The sequence below is a fragment of the Eutrigla gurnardus genome (assembly GCF_963514095.1).
Source record: "Eutrigla gurnardus genome assembly, chromosome: 24".
Classification (NCBI taxonomy): Eukaryota; Metazoa; Chordata; class Actinopteri; order Perciformes; family Triglidae; genus Eutrigla; species Eutrigla gurnardus.
The window spans coordinates 2,313,039-2,330,230 of NC_139935.1; the positions used below are offsets into that span (position 1 = coordinate 2,313,039).

The 17,192-nt window shown below is 47.3% G+C and overlaps 3 protein-coding genes across 3 annotated transcripts; 1 reads left to right on the forward strand and 2 right to left on the reverse strand.

Moving 5' to 3' along the window:
- Positions 1-179: 179 nt before the first annotated feature.
- On the reverse strand, positions 180-5,615 carry ephx2 (epoxide hydrolase 2, cytoplasmic). Its single transcript, XM_084004031.1, has 18 exons — positions 5,482-5,615; positions 4,861-4,939; positions 4,619-4,781; positions 3,978-4,168; positions 3,766-3,888; positions 3,571-3,642; positions 3,151-3,246; positions 2,987-3,065; positions 2,794-2,828; positions 2,396-2,422; positions 2,227-2,312; positions 2,040-2,151; positions 1,519-1,593; positions 1,412-1,451; positions 1,233-1,335; positions 831-900; positions 548-628; positions 180-477 (listed from the first exon to the last, which is right to left on the reverse strand). The coding sequence occupies exons 1-18, from the start codon at positions 5,610-5,612 to the stop codon at positions 331-333; spliced, it is 1,710 nt and encodes a 569-aa protein (XP_083860157.1). The 5' UTR covers positions 5,613-5,615; the 3' UTR covers positions 180-330.
- A 1,133-nt stretch (positions 5,616-6,748) lies between these two features.
- Positions 6,749-12,679, forward strand: clcn4 (chloride channel, voltage-sensitive 4). The gene is made up of 13 exons (XM_084004030.1): positions 6,749-6,915; positions 7,542-7,610; positions 7,712-7,869; positions 8,006-8,105; positions 8,188-8,375; positions 8,455-8,577; positions 8,653-8,859; positions 8,943-9,023; positions 9,107-9,652; positions 9,730-9,916; positions 10,014-10,412; positions 10,493-10,709; positions 11,162-12,679. Exons 1-13 carry the CDS (start codon positions 6,900-6,902, stop codon positions 11,250-11,252), a joined length of 2,382 nt encoding a protein of 793 aa, XP_083860156.1. The 5' UTR covers positions 6,749-6,899; the 3' UTR covers positions 11,253-12,679.
- Positions 12,680-13,275: 596 nt separating this feature from the next.
- LOC311009877 (high affinity cGMP-specific 3',5'-cyclic phosphodiesterase 9A-like) lies at positions 13,276-16,920 on the reverse strand. Its single transcript, XM_084004307.1, has 14 exons — positions 16,790-16,920; positions 16,324-16,473; positions 15,927-15,966; positions 15,742-15,844; positions 15,483-15,625; positions 15,314-15,373; positions 15,044-15,221; positions 14,780-14,902; positions 14,580-14,672; positions 14,309-14,376; positions 14,126-14,228; positions 13,794-13,898; positions 13,512-13,658; positions 13,276-13,378 (listed from the first exon to the last, which is right to left on the reverse strand). Exons 1-14 carry the CDS (start codon positions 16,893-16,895, stop codon positions 13,283-13,285), a joined length of 1,515 nt encoding a protein of 504 aa, XP_083860433.1. The 5' UTR covers positions 16,896-16,920; the 3' UTR covers positions 13,276-13,282.
- Between the last annotated feature and the right edge of the window lie 272 nt (positions 16,921-17,192).

Consider the following 17,192-nt stretch of genomic DNA (forward strand, 5'->3'; position numbering starts at 1 on the left):
AATATTTTTACCCACAATGCCACCTGCTCCACGTTGAACTAAAGTTCAAAATTAAACAACGGATTTCTGTTTTAATGATCGTGTTATTATCGCTCTGTTTTACTGCTTGTATTATTGTAATTATTTGTTTTCTAGTCAATCAACAATCAAATCTTCACACTCAAATAAAGTCGCTGTCAGCTCATCTTTTTGTTTCTGTTTTTATACATTTTATTTGATTGATTCTTGTTTACTTGTGAAAATATTGAGTATGTAAACTTTGCTGAAGGTCCAGAACGGCGTCGGATGACATTTGAATGATAATAACCGATCTCAGCTCTTTATCCTCCCTCACAGTTTGGGCGCCATGGTAACGCCTCCAGCCTCCTTCAGCGTCTCCTGAAGCCACGAGATCAGGATGCGGTTGGTCTCCGCCGGCCTCTCCACCTGAGTCCAGTGTCCGCAGTCCTCCACGTGGCCTCGGCTCAGGTTGGGGATCTGATCAGAGACGGCGAGATTTAATAACGTCCGATAACGGATGTGATCACACCTGTGTTTGTCTCCTCACCAGGTCCTCCATCCCCCGGGAGAAGGCCGGCAGCAGCACCGGGTCTTTACCAGCCGTCACCATCAGGGCCGGCATCAATAGCTAACACACACACACACACTGGCATCAATCTGCCGCTGAAAATAGTCCCCCAACAGATGCACAAACTGAGCCCTAAACATGTGTTTTAAAAAGATATTCAGTGGGAGCCAATGAGCCAAGAGCAGGAAGTCTGAGGCTCAAAGCTCATTGGCTGAGAGCCTCAGACAGATAGTGAGACAGGATTGAGGCCTCGTTAACGAACCTTCCCAGCTGGACGAGAACACATCCACCTCCAGTTGGCGTCGCCGTTACGGTACCAGTTCAGAGGCCTCCTGTCCAACCGGACACAAGGCATACTTATTCACATATTCACCTCCATCGTTGTTAGTCCTGGGCCGTAACACTCAAATTACATAGATTCATTACATTCTTTATTTGGGAATTAATCATTTACATCGGCCAAAACTTGATTCATGACTTTAAATTGAATAAATATGAAGTTGACCTTTGGACAAGCTGCTAAAGCAACATATCTGGATGTTTCTACGTTATCTTAAGGACATATAAGAGATTCAGGAGCTGCAATCCCAGAATGCCTTGTGGTTCAGTGAATCCCTAAGTAATGCCACGCCCCTCCCTGCAGAAGGAGAGTGAATGACACTACCTGAAGCCTCGCTCTTTGTACTGGCTGACGTAGTACTGCAGGTCGGCCTCCGTTAGCAGGTCACCTTGGGGAATCTGCTCGGCCACGCCCACAAACAGACCACCTGACCACACAAACACACATACACGTCAGCGTTTACTGGCGGCGTCTCCTGACTCGTAATAAGATTGTATATTCACCTCGAGCGCAGACTCCCGCGGTGGAGAGCGGACGCTTCGCCTGAGAGACAATAATGATGTTTATTTTATTGTTATTGATTTATTTATTTAATAGGAAACCTCCTCACCGCTTCGGTGCTGCTGAGGAAGAAAATGTTGAAGGTTCTCTCCAAGTCTTTCTCCAGCTCGGCCTCCGCTACGCCCTAAAACGCAGAAACAGGAAACACCTGAAGGAGGCGCCAACACCTGCCGACGCGTTGGTTTGCAACTTTAAACTGACGAACTGCAAAATACAATACTCAAGATTCATAAGGAAGTCAAAAATATGGACATGTTACCAGAAAATACAATGTGGAAATAATGACATTCTTTCTCTATATTTCCACATTTTTATTCACTTATTTATTTGTTTTTTCCTTTAATAATGAAAAGAATAAATAAGTAAAGAAAAATGTGAAGATATAATTTTTTTTTTTTACATATTCAGTTATTCTTAATTATGGCACTCCAATGACTCCGTAATATCACACTATTTTTAAGACTAAATAAATGTGGGAATAATGAAATGTTTGTATGAACTTATCTGCTTCTTTATTCTTGTTTAGATGTGTGTAATTGTTTCTTTATCCTGAGCTGCAGACGGACTTACGGGTCTCTGGAAGTAGAGCTGGTAGTCGAAGATGGGCACCGCCTTCAGCTTGTCAGCAGGACTCACGGACGGGTCCACCGGGAACAGGGGGGTGTTCAGGGACGCCACAGCCCTGCAAACACAACGACACTCAACACTCACTTCACCCGGGTCTGGGTGTGTGTGTGTGTGTGTGTGTGTGTGTTACCTGACTCTCTCAGGGAAATACTGAGCCATGGTCCACACCAGGAGGCCGCCCCAGTCGTGACCCACCAGCGTGACCTTTGGTATCGACTGCAACGAGGAACGTGGACGGCCGGTAATTAAATCTAAAATAATTTGTCATTTCATTTAACATTCGTGTGTTATTTACTCACCATTTTGTCCAGAAATGTGATCAAATCCTGCAGGAAGACACAAATATTATAAATATTATTTAAGGTAGATATAATCTGATCTAAGATTAATTACCACAATGCATTAGGGTAGAATTAAAAAAGAATAACATTAATATTCGGACTTGACATAGTTTAAGTTGGACGTTTATAAAAAATAACTTATGTTCTTAATTTTTCTTTTTAATTGCATAAACTTGCATATTGGATATTATAATTTTGGTTCCCCATCGGCTAATTATTATTGTTTAAACCTAAAAAAATGGCACGTGTTACTGTGACATAATTATATTATTAACATAAACAACATAGTTTTTCTGTAAAAGAAATGTTTCTTTACATATTTGTGTAACTGTAGTGAATGACGAGTGTATTTGTACCTTGCAGAGCTGCTCCTGAGAATACTCCTCGATGTCTGTCGGAGGGAAACATTTATAAGTCATTATTACATTAAAACAACATGTTAAAAGTTTTCACATATATAAGGTTTATATAAGTTTTCCCATGAATAGCAGTAAACTCCTTTTGAACGGTGACCTCCTGTAGTTTGTCTTATGTAAGTATGTTTCTGACCTGGAGGCGCTGTTGACTCTCCGTACCCCTTCATGTCCAGAGCCAGCACCCTGAAGCCGGCCGCCGCCACCGCCGGGATCTGTTGGAGGGAGAGAGAGATGCTCAGCATCATGGCGACGCCGTGAACCTGAAAACCTGAACGTGTGTTTGGTGCGTTCAGGTACCTGGTACCTCCAGGAGAACCAGCTCTCAGGGAAGCCGTGACACAGCAGGACCGGTGGACCCGAGCCCATTTCAACGTAGTGAGTCCTCACACCAGGCTGACACACACACACACACACACACACACACACACACACACACACAGGGATTATTAGAATCACCAGAGAACAGCAACTATGGAGGCACAGGAGTGCCATAATAAAGAAAAAAAAGTACATGGAAGAATACCTATGTAAATACAGAATGTGGAAATAAAATATAAAACATTTTTAAAGATTTGAAATTATTCTCTTATATTCTACACTTCCATTTTCTTATAAAGAGAAACATTATAATATTTATTCTTAATTATGGCACTCCTATGACTCCATACAGTTCAACCGTGTCTTCCATAACTCCCTCAAGAGATCACGGCTCGTTACCCTGATGGTGACGTATCCGTGAGCCACGTCATCCGGTCTGCAGGACTCCGGAGGACTCTCCGCTCCGACGGCCTATAACACCAGTACGTGCTAATGTTAGCAATCCGTCACAGTTTGAAATTTTATTACTTTCTTTTATGTCTTGAAAATGACGATGCACGTTGCTGTCAGTGACCAACGTGTTCTGGTCCTCACCTGAACCCCCGTGAAGTTGGTCAGTTTCTCCAGAGCGTCGTCCAGGTTTTCCACCAAGATGGCCGCCATCCCCGCCTGCTTTGCCGCTGCCACGCCTTCCTCGTCAGCGTCCAACCAGAGAGCCTGAAACGGGACGACGGGTCACAACGGGTGTTTCCACCATATACACCGTCCTACACACACACGCCACGGGGGCTCGATGACGCCGCCACCTGCTGTGATGTCACTCCCAGGCGCTGCAGAGCGCTGCTGAACATGGCGGGCTCTGGGACCCTGTGACCCGAGCGACAGGACTGGAGGACCAGGTCGAAGTGGCCGCCCAGCAGAGAGAGGAGGCGGGCTGGAGCGTCGGCAGCCGCGTCGTCATCCAGCCAGTGATTGGCCAGAACAGCTGTCAGTAAGCCTGATGGGAGGGAAATACAGCTCCGTGTATGTTAAATACTTAAAGTAGCGAATCAAAGTACTCCCGGTACGGAGTCCTAGGAGTGCCATCATAAAGATTACATCTGTAAAGGAACAATTTAAAAGAGAAATAATTACAACAAGAAAATAAAAATAGAGGAAATACAAATAATTAAATGGAAGGGTAGAATCTAAGAGTGATTTCAGCATTTTCATTACGTCACATTCATTTGTTGTTTTAATTTTAAAAAAATTTACTTCTCTTTATACATCTAAATTTTTTCATTTACTTACATCTGTGAAAGAATAAGGGGGAAAAATCAATATAAAGAGGAATAAAAAAAGATAAATCTTTGATTATGGCACTCCTATGACTCCATACAGGTGCAAATCTTCATTCTCCAAATGCAGAAAACCTGAATACTAGAAGCTAAATGATGGACTGACGTACCGCTGCGACGCAGGCTGGCAGCTGTTTTCAGCACAGCTGGTTGGACGTCCGTCATCACCTGTCTGAGCTCCTCCAGCAGGCGTCTCGCCGACCAATCAGACGGCAGAGTCACGCCCCTCACCTGGGCCTCCTTCACACACTCCGCCTCCAATGCCGGGATCATCTGCACACACCGTCAAAGCGTGAAAGGCTTCATACTCGGTCGCCCCCCCATCGGCTAGATTGTTGATGATGTCACCCACCTGAGAGAGCGTCATCTCGCCTCTCTGCGCCCGGCTCATGGCGCCGCCTGGCTGGGACGCCACACCGGACAGGAAACCCCTGAAAACCACAGAGAGCTCGTCTTATAGTCATCGTCATATCGAGTCCTAATGGTGACGCGGTTTATCGTCTAGTTCCAGGACCAGAAATAAGACGATGGTCCATGTTTACAAATAAGAAAAAAAAAATAAGCAGTTGTATTGATTTTCTGGAAACAGCAGAAGTGTTTCAGGTTGGAGTCGGTGTGGACAATCATTCATTTGGATTTGTCAACCATTAAGACCCAGTGGGTGTACTGGTCTGGCTCTGTCTTTACCCCAGTGAAGAGAAATGTTCATGCTCCAGAGCACAGAAAGATTTCAAACAACAGCTCAGGTGTCCATGAACATCCGTGTTGTGTGTTTAACAGCAGTTAGAGTCAAATCCCACGTCCCGACACGCTGGAAAGAAACAGACTTGTCTGTTTTGAATACAGATTGCTAAAAAGTCTGCATCTACGTATAAACATTCCTGTCAAATCCCTGTCCTGCTTTGGCAGAGAAGTTAAAACACACTTTTACAGCGTGGACATGTTGCCCAACAGTTGCCCCTGTCTTCCTTACCCTGGCAGGTTGTGCAACTCCTCCAACTTGTGGAAAACTGCAGGAGGTCTGGAAGAGACGGCGACTCCCCAGAAGTTGAACACGACGGCTTTCTGGTCGGCCATGTTGTCCAGGAAGCTTCTGTTTCTCATGCAAGAGAGGCATCTCTGGACCTGCAGACTCTCCCAGAAGCTCCGCCCACTTTCCCTGGCCAAGTGGGACAAAGGTGTGTGACACACAACCGGGTCAAAGGTAACAACCAAGGTTTGTTCAATAACTAAACATCATCTTAAATGTTTGCTTTTGATGAAGGATCAAAGTTAAAAAATATGTTGCAAATTGTCCAAATGTTCATACAGACAAACGTGAAGAATTAAAGCACAAGTCTCAATACAGTTTGGTTATTTGCTGGATACAATGTTGTTAGTTGCTTCAAACAAAGATCACAGGCTCTTTGCAGGGAATTGAACTTTTAGGAAGTGGTCGACTTCATGTTTGTGAAACGTGAACCTTTATTAATGTGGTCATTTCTCAAACGTAACATGGAGTTTGAGTGTCTAAATGTGTAAGAAATGCAGTTTCAATTCTAGACCCCTTAAAGGGTGGAGTTGAATTCATATTAGATATTATTAAAATTATATTTCTACCTTCCATGTAAAAGGATGCATCGTTTTGCACGATATACCTTCTCAATGGCGTTCAAAAATGTGATAACAAAAAATAAATGAATCTATATTTTGAGTCTTGCAGAAAGTATCATCGTCGGAAAACTATTAACTATTCGCGTTTGTGGAATTTGTTATGTCCAGCTGTATTTGTAAATGTTGTTATTAATGCAGAATCTGTAAGAAGTTCCAATATGATGGTGTTATTCTTACCCCACTGTTGTAGGGACGTTTCTATGGAAGCCCATTTACGCCACTATCGGAACAGAAATAGAAACTTTCACAAAATGAGAACCTTTCTCAAAATAATGACTTAGTATCTCAAAATATGATTTTGTGTCTCAAAATACGAGTTAGTGCTGCATGTCAATATTTGGAGAAAATTATTTTGTCTGACATTGGCAGAAATGGGCTTCCCTACTTCCCTCATGATGTTCCACTATTAATATAGTATATAAAAGAGTGCATGCAGACAGAAAACTCGTGTTATTAATTCATTTAATGCCAATAAACCCCCGATGTGGATCTGATCACCGCTAAATGATGAGTGAGCTGTTGTCGCTTCTCTAATAGACGATCTTTGATGCTCGTCCGCCAACCACGTGAACAGGTGCATTGTGGGAAGCGGTCTCTGACGCCGTCTTGTTTATCATTTCTCGACATTTCACGTCACTTTTCTCTGGGTATCTAAAAGCTAGAAACAATGCGTCGCAGAGCGGATGTTGAATACTAGTTTGCGGCTCTTTTGCACTCGTCTCCCGGACAGACTGAGCCATGGAGGCCGGGGAAGGTAGGCTTTATGCGGCTGACGGCGCTACGCTAGTGCTAGTGCTAACGCTGGAGGATGACGTTAGCTATAGATGCTAACACTGCAGCCTTAATGCGACAGTCTCCTCCTCAATAATAATAATAATATTAATATTATTGTTATTATTATTATGTGTCTTAACTCGATGACAGTGTCGATCAGATGATCGATTATTAGTCGAAAGCTAATCGGGAACAAATTGATCATCTGACTGAAAAAACCCCCCCACAATATCTTTGATATTTGATATTTCATCGACCTCGAGCTGATCAATACATCGATACGACACTAGTTTGGATTTTGTAATGTGGTATAAGTGCTGTCTTTTTTTTTTTATCATTGATAACATAATTTTTAATTAAAGCCACATAACTGATGATTATTTATCCAAAATAAAAATGAGAATGCAAATATACACGTCCAAGGTAACAGTTCTGTCCAGTCAGGTGTGATCAGGTCTGGATCAATCAACGTGAACAGTCAGTCTGAGTCATGGAGCTGCAGCCCTCGCTCCTTGTTCATGTTGAACCTTGTTTATTTGTCCACACATGAACCTGAAGGCAACATTAATACTAAACTGAGCTGTTCAACTTCCTGTTTCCTGGCAGCGTCCGACGGCGGGGCGGAGCTCAGACCGGCGGAGGGGTCCAATCAGGCGTCTCTTCAGAGAGGAGGAAGTGCGTCACGGATTTAAAAAAAATACAATGCTGATGATGATCTTGTTGATGATGATGATGATGATATGACCACCGTAATCAAACGCTCATCCTGTCTGCAGGTGTCAGCAGCGGCGCCACGCCCACCGAGGAGATGAACGGCACCGGAAACCTGATGGACTTCCTGGACGAGCCGTTTCCCGACGTGGGCACCTACGAGGACTTCCACACCATCGACTGGCTGAGGGAGAAGTCCAGGGACACGGACCGCCACCGCAAGGTTGGACCGGGTCCTCTACGACATACTCTCTCTATATATATATATATGTATACATATACATATATATATATATATATATATATATATATATATATATATATATATATATATAAATAAACATTTGTCTGTCTCCCAGATCACCAGTAAGAGCAAAGAGTCCATGTGGGAGCTGATCAAGAGCCTGCTGGACGCCTGGTCCGGATGGGTGGTGATGCTGCTCATCGGGCTGCTCTCAGGTCAGTCGGGGGGGTCACCTGGTCAGGGTTTAGTTCCTGACGTCCTGTGTCCCCTTTGAGTCGACTGTTCCGGTCTCTGCAGGGACGCTGGCCGGCGTGATCGACTTGGCGGTGGACTGGATGACGGACCTGAAGGAAGGCGTGTGCCTGTCGGCTTTCTGGTACAGCCACGAGCAGTGCTGCTGGACCTCCAACGAGACCACCTTCGACGACCGCGACAAGTGTCCCCAGTGGCAGAAGTGGGCGGAGCTGATGACGGGCCACGCCGAGGTCAGACTCGGCTCTGGACGGAGACCAGGACCAGGACTGCGTAGGAGAAAAGCCTAAACGATGTGTTTCTGTGTGTCAGGGCGCGGGGGCGTACGTGCTGAACTACTTCCTGTACGTCCTGTGGGCTCTGCTGTTCTCCTTCCTGGCCGTGTCGCTGGTTCGAGTCTTCGCCCCGTACGCCTGCGGGTCGGGGATCCCAGAGGTGAGAGAAACCCCCGACCTCGGCCATCATGCAGGTCCACACCAGATGCTAGTCTTTGTGGTTTTTGTGTGGCAGATCAAGACGATCCTCAGCGGTTTCATCATCCGGGGCTACCTGGGGAAGTGGACCCTGCTGATCAAGACCGTCACCCTGGTCCTGGCGGTGTCGTCGGGCCTCAGCCTGGGGAAGGAGGGCCCCCTGGTCCACGTGGCCTGCTGCTGCGGGAACCTCTTCTGCAGCCTCTTCTCCAAGTACAGCAAGAATGAGGGCAAGCGCCGAGAGGTACGCTGCTGATTGGTCAAGAGGAAAGCAAGCAGCAGGACACCTTAGGATGTCAGCTGACCTCTGACCTTTGACCTTTCCAGGTGCTGTCGGCAGCAGCAGCAGCCGGAGTGTCGGTGGCATTCGGAGCGCCCATCGGAGGAGTCCTGTTCAGCCTGGAAGAGGTTTGTATTAGTTCCCGTTGTGGTCCACAGCCAGGTCCAGGTCTGACCCTCACCTGTGGTTCCCTCCTTCCTGTCCCCTGCAGGTCAGCTACTACTTCCCCCTGAAGACCCTGTGGCGTTCCTTCTTCGCCGCGCTGGTCGCCGCCTTCACGCTGCGCTCCATCAACCCGTTCGGCAACAGCCGGCTGGTGCTGTTCTACGTGGAGTACCACACGCCGTGGTACATGGCGGAGCTGGTGCCCTTCATCCTGCTGGGCGTGTTCGGCGGCCTCTGGGGGACCCTCTTCATCCGGGCCAACATCGCGTGGTGCCGCCGCCGCAAGACCACGCAGCTGGGGAAGTACCCGGTGCTGGAGGTCATCGCCGTGACGGGCATCACAGCCGTGCTGGCGTTCCCCAACCCGTACACCCGCCGCAGCACCAGCGAGCTCATCTCGGAGCTGTTCAACGACTGCGGCGCCCTGGAGTCGTCTCAGCTCTGCGACTACATCAACAACCCCAACATGAGCCGGCCGGTGGACGACATCCCCGACCGGCCGGCGGGGCCCGGCGTCTACAACGCCCTGTGGCAGCTCGCCCTCGCCCTCATCTTCAAGATCATCATCACCATCTTCACCTTCGGCATGAAGGTCAGTACCAGGGAGTCCACCGCCTATACATACACCGGATCCTCGTAACCCCCCCGTGTCTCCCGTTTCCTCCCCAGATCCCGTCGGGTCTCTTCATCCCCAGCATGGCGGTCGGCGCCATCGCCGGGCGGATCGTGGGCATCGCTGTGGAGCAGATGGCGTACCACCACCACGACTGGATCATCTTCAAGAACTGGTGCCGGCCCGGCGCCGACTGTGTCACGCCAGGACTCTACGCCATGGTGGGGGCCGCCGCCTGTCTGGGTGAGTGGAGAGGGGGAGGCAGACCTGATGATGTTGAGACGGTTATTTCCTTCGATGATTCGTCTTCCATTAATATATTGATCTAAAATGTTTCCAGGCGGCGTGACCCGGATGACCGTCTCCCTCGTGGTCATCATGTTCGAGCTGACCGGCGGTCTGGAGTACATTGTACCCCTGATGGCGGCCGCCGTCACCAGTAAGTGGGTGGCGGACGCCTTCGGGAAGGAGGGCATCTACGAGTCTCACATCCAGCTGAACGGATACCCGTACCTGGACGTCCGGGACGAGTTCACCCACCGCACGCTGGCCACCGACGTGATGCGCCCCCGCCGCAACGACCCGCCGCTCGCCGTGCTGACGCAGGACAGCACCACGGTGGAGGACGTGGAGACGCTCATCAAGGACACCGACTACAACGGCTTCCCCGTGGTCGTGTCCCGGGAGTCCGAGCGGCTCATCGGCTTCGTGCAGCGCCGGGATCTCACCCTCGCCATCAGTAAGTCGCCGCGTCATCCGTGTGTTGTGTGATGTCACACGTGGATTGTGACCCCGCCTCCTCCCCTTGTCTCTCGACAGAAACGGCCCGTCAGAAGCAGGACGGCGTGGTGAGCAGCTCCGTGGTCTACTTCACCGAGGATGCGCCGCAGCTGCCGGCCAGCGACCCGCAGCTGCTGAAGCTGCGCCGCATCCTGAACCTCAGCCCGTTCACCGTCACCGACCACACGCCCATGGAGACCGTGGTGGACATCTTCCGCAAGCTGGGTCTCCGCCAGTGTCTCGTCACCCGGAGCGGGTAGGACCCGAACCCCCCACACCGTGTCACACACTTTTAACGTTTCAGGGAACAAAAATAACTAAAAGCTGTTTTTTTTTAACTCGTGATTTTATCCACGAAACGGTAAAATACGGTGAATATTTGTATTTAAACTTTACAGGTTTGTAGCTCAGAGGATATTAGCTTTTATTTTCCACCTTACCATTAATCTTTATTTCATTAATTGTTTTTTCTTGAAAATGTCCGACGTACACTTCAGAACCCATAAACAGAGAATCACTAACTCATCAATAACTAAAATTGGAGGTGTAACAGCGCCATCTGGTGGACATATGACAAGAGGGGGACATAACTGGCTAAATAAAATGGTTTTGATCATTAACATTGATCAGTGGGAAGAGAAGAATAAGGGATCTTTGATTTTGGACTTTGATCGACCTTGACGTGACATTGTCTTCTTCCCATTGCAGGCGTCTGCTGGGCATCATCACCAAGAAGGACGTCCTGCGTCACATGGCTCAGATGATGAACCAGGACCCGCAGTCCATCATGTTCAACTAGACGCCGAGAGGACCCAGCTGGTGTAAATATGTGAAACCGGTGCGACGCTCCTGTAACCGCGACCCTCCTCCTCCCACCGCCATTTCCTTTTTATTCAGGTCACGTGACGCTGACGCCGTCTGATGTTCAGAGCGCCAAACTCTGCTTCTTCTTCATCGCTTCTCGTCATGTTCTCCGTCGTCAGGACAACGGCGTCACGTTCTTGATCTCAGATTAAACCAATCTTGGATCTGGTCTGACAGAAACCGGTACTCGATGAAAGAACTGGGACCAGCTGTGAGAGGGATCCCGTCTGTAACACTGATTTAATGTAAAGCTGCACGGCTGCTAGCTGTTTGTGTTGCTGCCATATTTATATCCATGTTGATTCCACTGGAACTCCGTTACTCCCACCTCCGAACCGACACTTTTACTGTAGCAGCTAGTATTCAGCTTTATTTTGGTTATGTTGTGTTGATTTAATTGTGTCAAAAAGGTTTAAAAAAGCCTTACAACGTGTGTGATAATAACGTACATTTACCTGCTCGATGGTTCACTTCTCATTAAATCTGACACTAACTAGCTAACCCAGACCTGCGGCTCCGAAAGCTTAAATTTACGTTTTTCTCAATGGAGTCTGGTGGCTTTTCAATATAGTGCAGGTATGACAAATACTGTAAATATACCGATCACACTAAAAACCCTGCATTTACTTTCCGTTGCTCTCCGAAGGCACAAACGGACACTTTTACTGTAGCAGCTAGTATGCTGCTATATTTGGTTATGTTGCGTTAATTTAATGGTGTCAAAAAGGTTTCAAAAAGCCTTAAAACGTGTGAACTGTGTCTGAATCACGTCTCGTACATTTTACCTGCGCGATGGTTCATTTCTCCTCATTAACCCAAACCAGCAACTCCGAAAGCTTAAATCAATGTTTTTCTCAATGGAGTCTGGTGGCTTTTCAATAGAGCGCAGATGAGAGAATACTGTAAATATATCAAATGATTCCAATCACACTAAAAAGCCTGGTTGTTTTGAGAAGGTTACGAAACATATCTGTTAACATGAAGGAAAATAACGTAAATACATCGCTAATATTCATAACAGGGATGGAAAACCACTTCCTGTCTAACAGTGCTGCTTCTCGGCTCCTTCACGGTCCAAACTGGAAACTTTTAAGGGAGTTTAGGAAAAACACACTCCAAGCTTTTTGTTGTTTTTGAATGCCAAGAGAATGTATTGAAGAAAAAAACCAACCTGCTGTGTATATATTGAAGATTTATTGTGAACATTTTTTTTTAATTTAATTTAAAAACCCACTCACGTTACTTTTTATTCGTAACACTAAATATTTATCATTACTCGTACAGGAAACAGACATTTGCACTTTTTTTCTTTCTTGAGTTTGTAACTGAGGTGAAAATAAACCTTCAGATGGTGAAAACAAACTTCTGTTTGCTTCCTCTTTCATGTCGACATCGATGCTTTTTATTCAATAACAACATTAAAAAGACACTCAGGTTACATAACCAAGCAGATCTTTATTAACAAAGTGAAAACTGAGTTATTACTTCCTGTTAATAGTCAAAGATTAATTGTTTTAGGGTGACAAAACTGATTCTGAAATTAAATCGATCAAAATTACTGCTTATGATGTGTAATGTAAGATATTTAAAGTGTCCACTGGGTGGAGCTGTTTCCCTCCTGACTGTTAATGAGGTCGTTTATGTTCCTATTAAAACCCACCGACAGGTCCGATGATGATTGTGCTGTATCATCAGTGACCACAGAAAGTGTAAAGGCTACCTGGACCAATCAGCATCCTCCTACAGGTCTGACAGCAGCTTTTACTTCCTCTATCACACTGCTGCTCATTAATATTCATAATAATAATAGAAGTATATCCTGGGAGATGCAACAATTACAGAAGAGGATTACACCTCCTCCTTGCCTTGGTCGTCTCCTCCTCTTCGTCGTCCTCCTGCGCCTCTTCCACCTCATGCCTTGGTGTTCCCCTCTTCCTCCCCCTCCTCCTCCTCCTCCTCTCCTCCTCATGCCTTGGTGGTCCCCTCCTCCTCCTCCTTGCCGGCCCTCTCCAGATCAGAGTAATAGTCCAGCGCTCGTCTCACCGGCTCCAGAATGTGTTTCTGAGCAACAACATGACGGCAACTTTAAACATAGCTAGCTAGCTTACTTGCTAACTTTTCCTCTTAGTATGAATGTATTCAGTCCCTTCTACATATATTCTACGTATATATCGGCGTTGCTGCGTTGCCTTACCTCCAGACAGGGGAACAGCTTGGTGAGCTCGGTGAAGAGCGGCAGCAGGACGAACCGGATGAAGTTGGTCTGGGAGGACGGTTTGGACACTTTGTCCCGGTCCATAAAGGGAGTCACGGGGAGCCCTTTGAGTTTCTCCGTGTCGCTCTGCAAGAACAACGGGTTTATTTCTCTAATTCTGGGTTCATTCTGCCCCCCCCCCCCCCCCCCCCCCTTCTTTTAGTGTGACCTCCATGACCTTTACGACTGCAGCATTGATCAGATAAAAGTGAGGCTGAAAACCTGGTTGAAGAACTCCTGCAGCAGACAGTCCAGCCAGGGCTCGGCCACCGCCATCGGCCTCGCCTCGTTGGATATGTCGCTCACCTTCACCATGATCTTCATCAGCTGGAATCAGACGCAGAGAAACAATCTCTTGGTGTCCCACAGGGATCCAGTCGCGATCCCCTGTTATTCTTCATTTATCTAATTTATGTTTTTAGCGCTTCAGTTTGCAGTAAAATAACTCAATCAGTTGTTTTGTTTATGAAGAATGATCCAATGAAAATGTTTCTAACCTTAACTCACTACTACTGGTCCGTCTGTCTGTCTGTCTGTCTGTCTGTGTGTATTACCACTTCCTTGTGGTCCTTGTTGCTGAAGTCGAACACCGGCTGCAGGCTTTTGAACTTGTTGAGGATTTCGTTGTGTCTCGCCATGTCGGTGGCCAGAATGCATCTGGGTAAGAAGTATCTTTATTTATTTAATTTTTTTAATTTTCAAAGCCGAACCAATGACAGAAGAGCAGCATAGATTACTTGATCATCCCTCCTCGGATGTATTTGTACTGCTCACAGGTCAGGTTTTTGAGGATGTTGCACTCCGGCTGCAAAGACAGATTTTAAACTTCCCATTAAAAAAGAAAAAATCAAGAGAACAATCAATAACGGAACTCCTCAATATAAAGGTTAATTTGTAATTGTTTATTTGTGTTCTCATTGACGCATTTAGATGATGAAGCTCATGGAAATGGATTTGAACCTGGATGTTATTAGTTTTACCAGTACTTCCTTTTACGAGAGTTCGTACCTTGGCTATGATGCGGAAGGCGACGGCACAGTGGTGGTTTTCCAGCGGGGAGATGTCGTTGTAGCGGAGAGCCAAGTCGGTCTGAGCGTTGATCTGGAATCAATAAGAACAATGACAACATCATCCAGACCAGCCACAAACAAACAGCTGGAGCAGCAGAGGGGCGGAGCCTCATGAGGGGCGGGGCCTCAGTGGTCGACCTGGTAGACGTTGTTGTAGCCGGGGTGGTCCAGGTCGTGGCACAGAGCCGAGGTCAACATGATCAGCAGGTCGATTCTGCTGATTTTCCTCCAGAGGTCCGTCAGCCAGATGAGCCCATACATCTGCACCGGTGAGTGTAAGTAGAATTAAATATAGTCGGGTTTGATTTGGGCTTTCATTCAGAATATATATATATATATATAAGAGTTGATGGTATTTTCTGTCCTGTTGTTGTCCCCCTAGTGCCCCCCCGGTCCCCGTACCATCTGGGTGACACAGAAGCAGTGCCTGAAGTTGTGGAAGGGGATGTTGTTGTAGTGGCAGTAGACCTCGAACAGGAAGTTCTGCAGGACTTCCAGCTCCATGTGGAACGCCGTCAGGAAGTCCAGGTCCGTGAACATCACCTGGAGGAGCACCAGCATCTCCGCCTCCTCCCACTGCCTACACACACACACACACATACGAACACAGGTGTGAGTGTGTGTGTGTATGTGTATGTGTGTGTGTGTATGTGTTCATGTGTTTGGACTCACCAGTTGTCAAATATGGGCGTCTTCAGGTGCTCCCTCACTTCCTCTGTCACCTGCAGCGAGCTACAGCGACACAGAAGGGTCAGCCGTCTGTGTGCGCGCGCACACACACAGACACACAGACACACACACACACACACACACACACACACAAATGAAATGATGATGTCACCTCATGTTGAGGAACTTCTTGCGGACCTCGCGGGGATCCTCGCGCACGCTCAGCGTGGGGGTCTTCAGTTTGGGGGAGAACTTGGAGAGGTGATGGTCGCTGTCTTCCTTGAACAGACCCATCCAGCTCAGGTGCTTCACACTCTGACACACACACACACACACACACACACACACACACACAGGGGACGGGGGGAAATCAGCCAATCACTGCTAAGTAGTGCTGCTGCTGCTCCTTCACAATAAAAGCATGTGTGTACCTCCAGCTTCCTCTTAAACGACTCCACTTGGCTCTTCAGGTCACAGATGAGGTCCGGAGTCTGCCCCACGTCGTCCAGGACCTTACTCTCCAGGTGATGCAGCCTGGAGGAGGAGACGAGGAGCAGCAGTAAGTCCTCCTCACTACCACCCAGACCCCTCCCTGATGCCCCCCTACAGGACTCACCTGTACTCCATGGTGTCCAGCTCCTTGGGCCCCCCCCCACCTGCACAACAAAACACCTTAGTAGGATGAAACCAGGACCTTCGTGCATCACTTACACATTTGTGAGGCTTTAAATTGAAAGATATTTCCCAGATTGTTTCATACAGAGAATGTTAAGAGGCCTGAACTGGTGAAAATATAGTATCCAGGAAATGTATTTCCTTTCTTATCTCTTTAACTGTTTAAACCTGCTTTAATGAAAAACACACTTAATTGCAGTGAATCTGGATAATGTCTAAATCTAAATGATGAATTTCCCAGAAACCAAACGGAGGACTTGACCTGCAACCAAACCAAGACCATCTCAACATGTGTCTCTGGCCTGAAAGCTGAAACTAGAGACGGACAGGACGCTCACTCTTCAGATCCGACGCCACCACCTCCAGCCGGTAGTACGAGTCCTCGCTGTTGGCCTCCAGCCGCGGGGAGATGTTCACCACGCTGCCGCTGGGGCTGTACATCTTCAGGATGTGGTGAGGCCCCGCCTCGGCCGCCGCCCGGAACACGTCTGCCCACAGGAGAGGAGGGAGGAAAAAGGCCATCATTCAATCTGGCTTTAGAGGTCAAGGGCCCATCGGTTTGTTCAAGATCCCGAGAGCAGAGGGCCCCTTAAGTGGAGGACCTGTCAACGCCAAATGGAGCTCAGGGCCTCGCTCAGACGCCACCACAACATTCAAACTCTCACAAACGTCCACTTTTACTCTCCACACAGTCACAGAACTTCATCCGACAGCTGCACCTGTCATTAACGTGCATGTTTAAACACAATAGTCACATCTGTTCCCATTCTGATGATGTAATCATAAATCACCATCATCTCTTACCTTTCACATCTGCAGCGGAGCAGTCAGCCCCGAACTCGGCTTGCTCCAGCCTCCCGTTCACCATGAAATGAATGATTTTTGTTGTTCTTGTTGTTGTCGTCGTCATCGTCCTGGAGCCGGGTGGGACGTGACCTGCTCCAGAAAGAATCAGAATGAGACCTGTTGAGGCTGACACCAACACCTTGAGTCTGGGAGTCCCGGGGGGCACCTGCAGCTGACAGAGAGCCCACCCACATCCGGAACAGCTGATTTTTGTGTTTGTTTTTTTAATTCAACTGGCTTTATTGGCATGACGTTGTATACGCATGTGACTTTATTAATGCAAAGATGATTTTTTATAATAACATACAGGAATGTTGGTAAGGAGGAAACAATAAAATATTAAATTACACTAACACCAAAA

What these genes read in the sequence shown, in the direction of transcription:
- ephx2 (XM_084004031.1), bottom strand. Translation starts at nt 5,612, where the DNA reads ATGAGAAACAGAAGCTTCCTGGACAACATGGCCGACCAGAAAGCCGTC. An exon ending in AGAGTCAACAGCGCCTCCAG is followed by an intron (nt 2,829 to 2,986) that starts GTCAGAAACATA and finishes TCCCTCCGACAG; the next exon opens with ACATCGAGGAGTATTCTCAG. An exon ending in TCCTCAGCAGCACCGAAGCG is followed by an intron (nt 1,452 to 1,518) that starts GTGAGGAGGTTT and finishes ATTGTCTCTCAG; the next exon opens with GCGAAGCGTCCGCTCTCCAC.
- clcn4 (XM_084004030.1), top strand. An exon ending in GCTCATCGGGCTGCTCTCAG is followed by an intron (nt 8,106 to 8,187) that starts GTCAGTCGGGGG and finishes CGGTCTCTGCAG; the next exon opens with GGACGCTGGCCGGCGTGATC. An exon ending in GGGGGCCGCCGCCTGTCTGG is followed by an intron (nt 9,917 to 10,013) that starts GTGAGTGGAGAG and finishes AAATGTTTCCAG; the next exon opens with GCGGCGTGACCCGGATGACC.
- LOC311009877 (XM_084004307.1), bottom strand. Translation starts at nt 16,895, where the DNA reads ATGACGACGACAACAACAAGAACAACAAAAATCATTCATTTCATGGTG. An exon ending in CCTTCCGCATCATAGCCAAG is followed by an intron (nt 14,377 to 14,579) that starts GTACGAACTCTC and finishes CTGTCTTTGCAG; the next exon opens with CCGGAGTGCAACATCCTCAA. An exon ending in TGCAGGAGTTCTTCAACCAG is followed by an intron (nt 13,659 to 13,793) that starts GTTTTCAGCCTC and finishes TTGTTCTTGCAG; the next exon opens with AGCGACACGGAGAAACTCAA.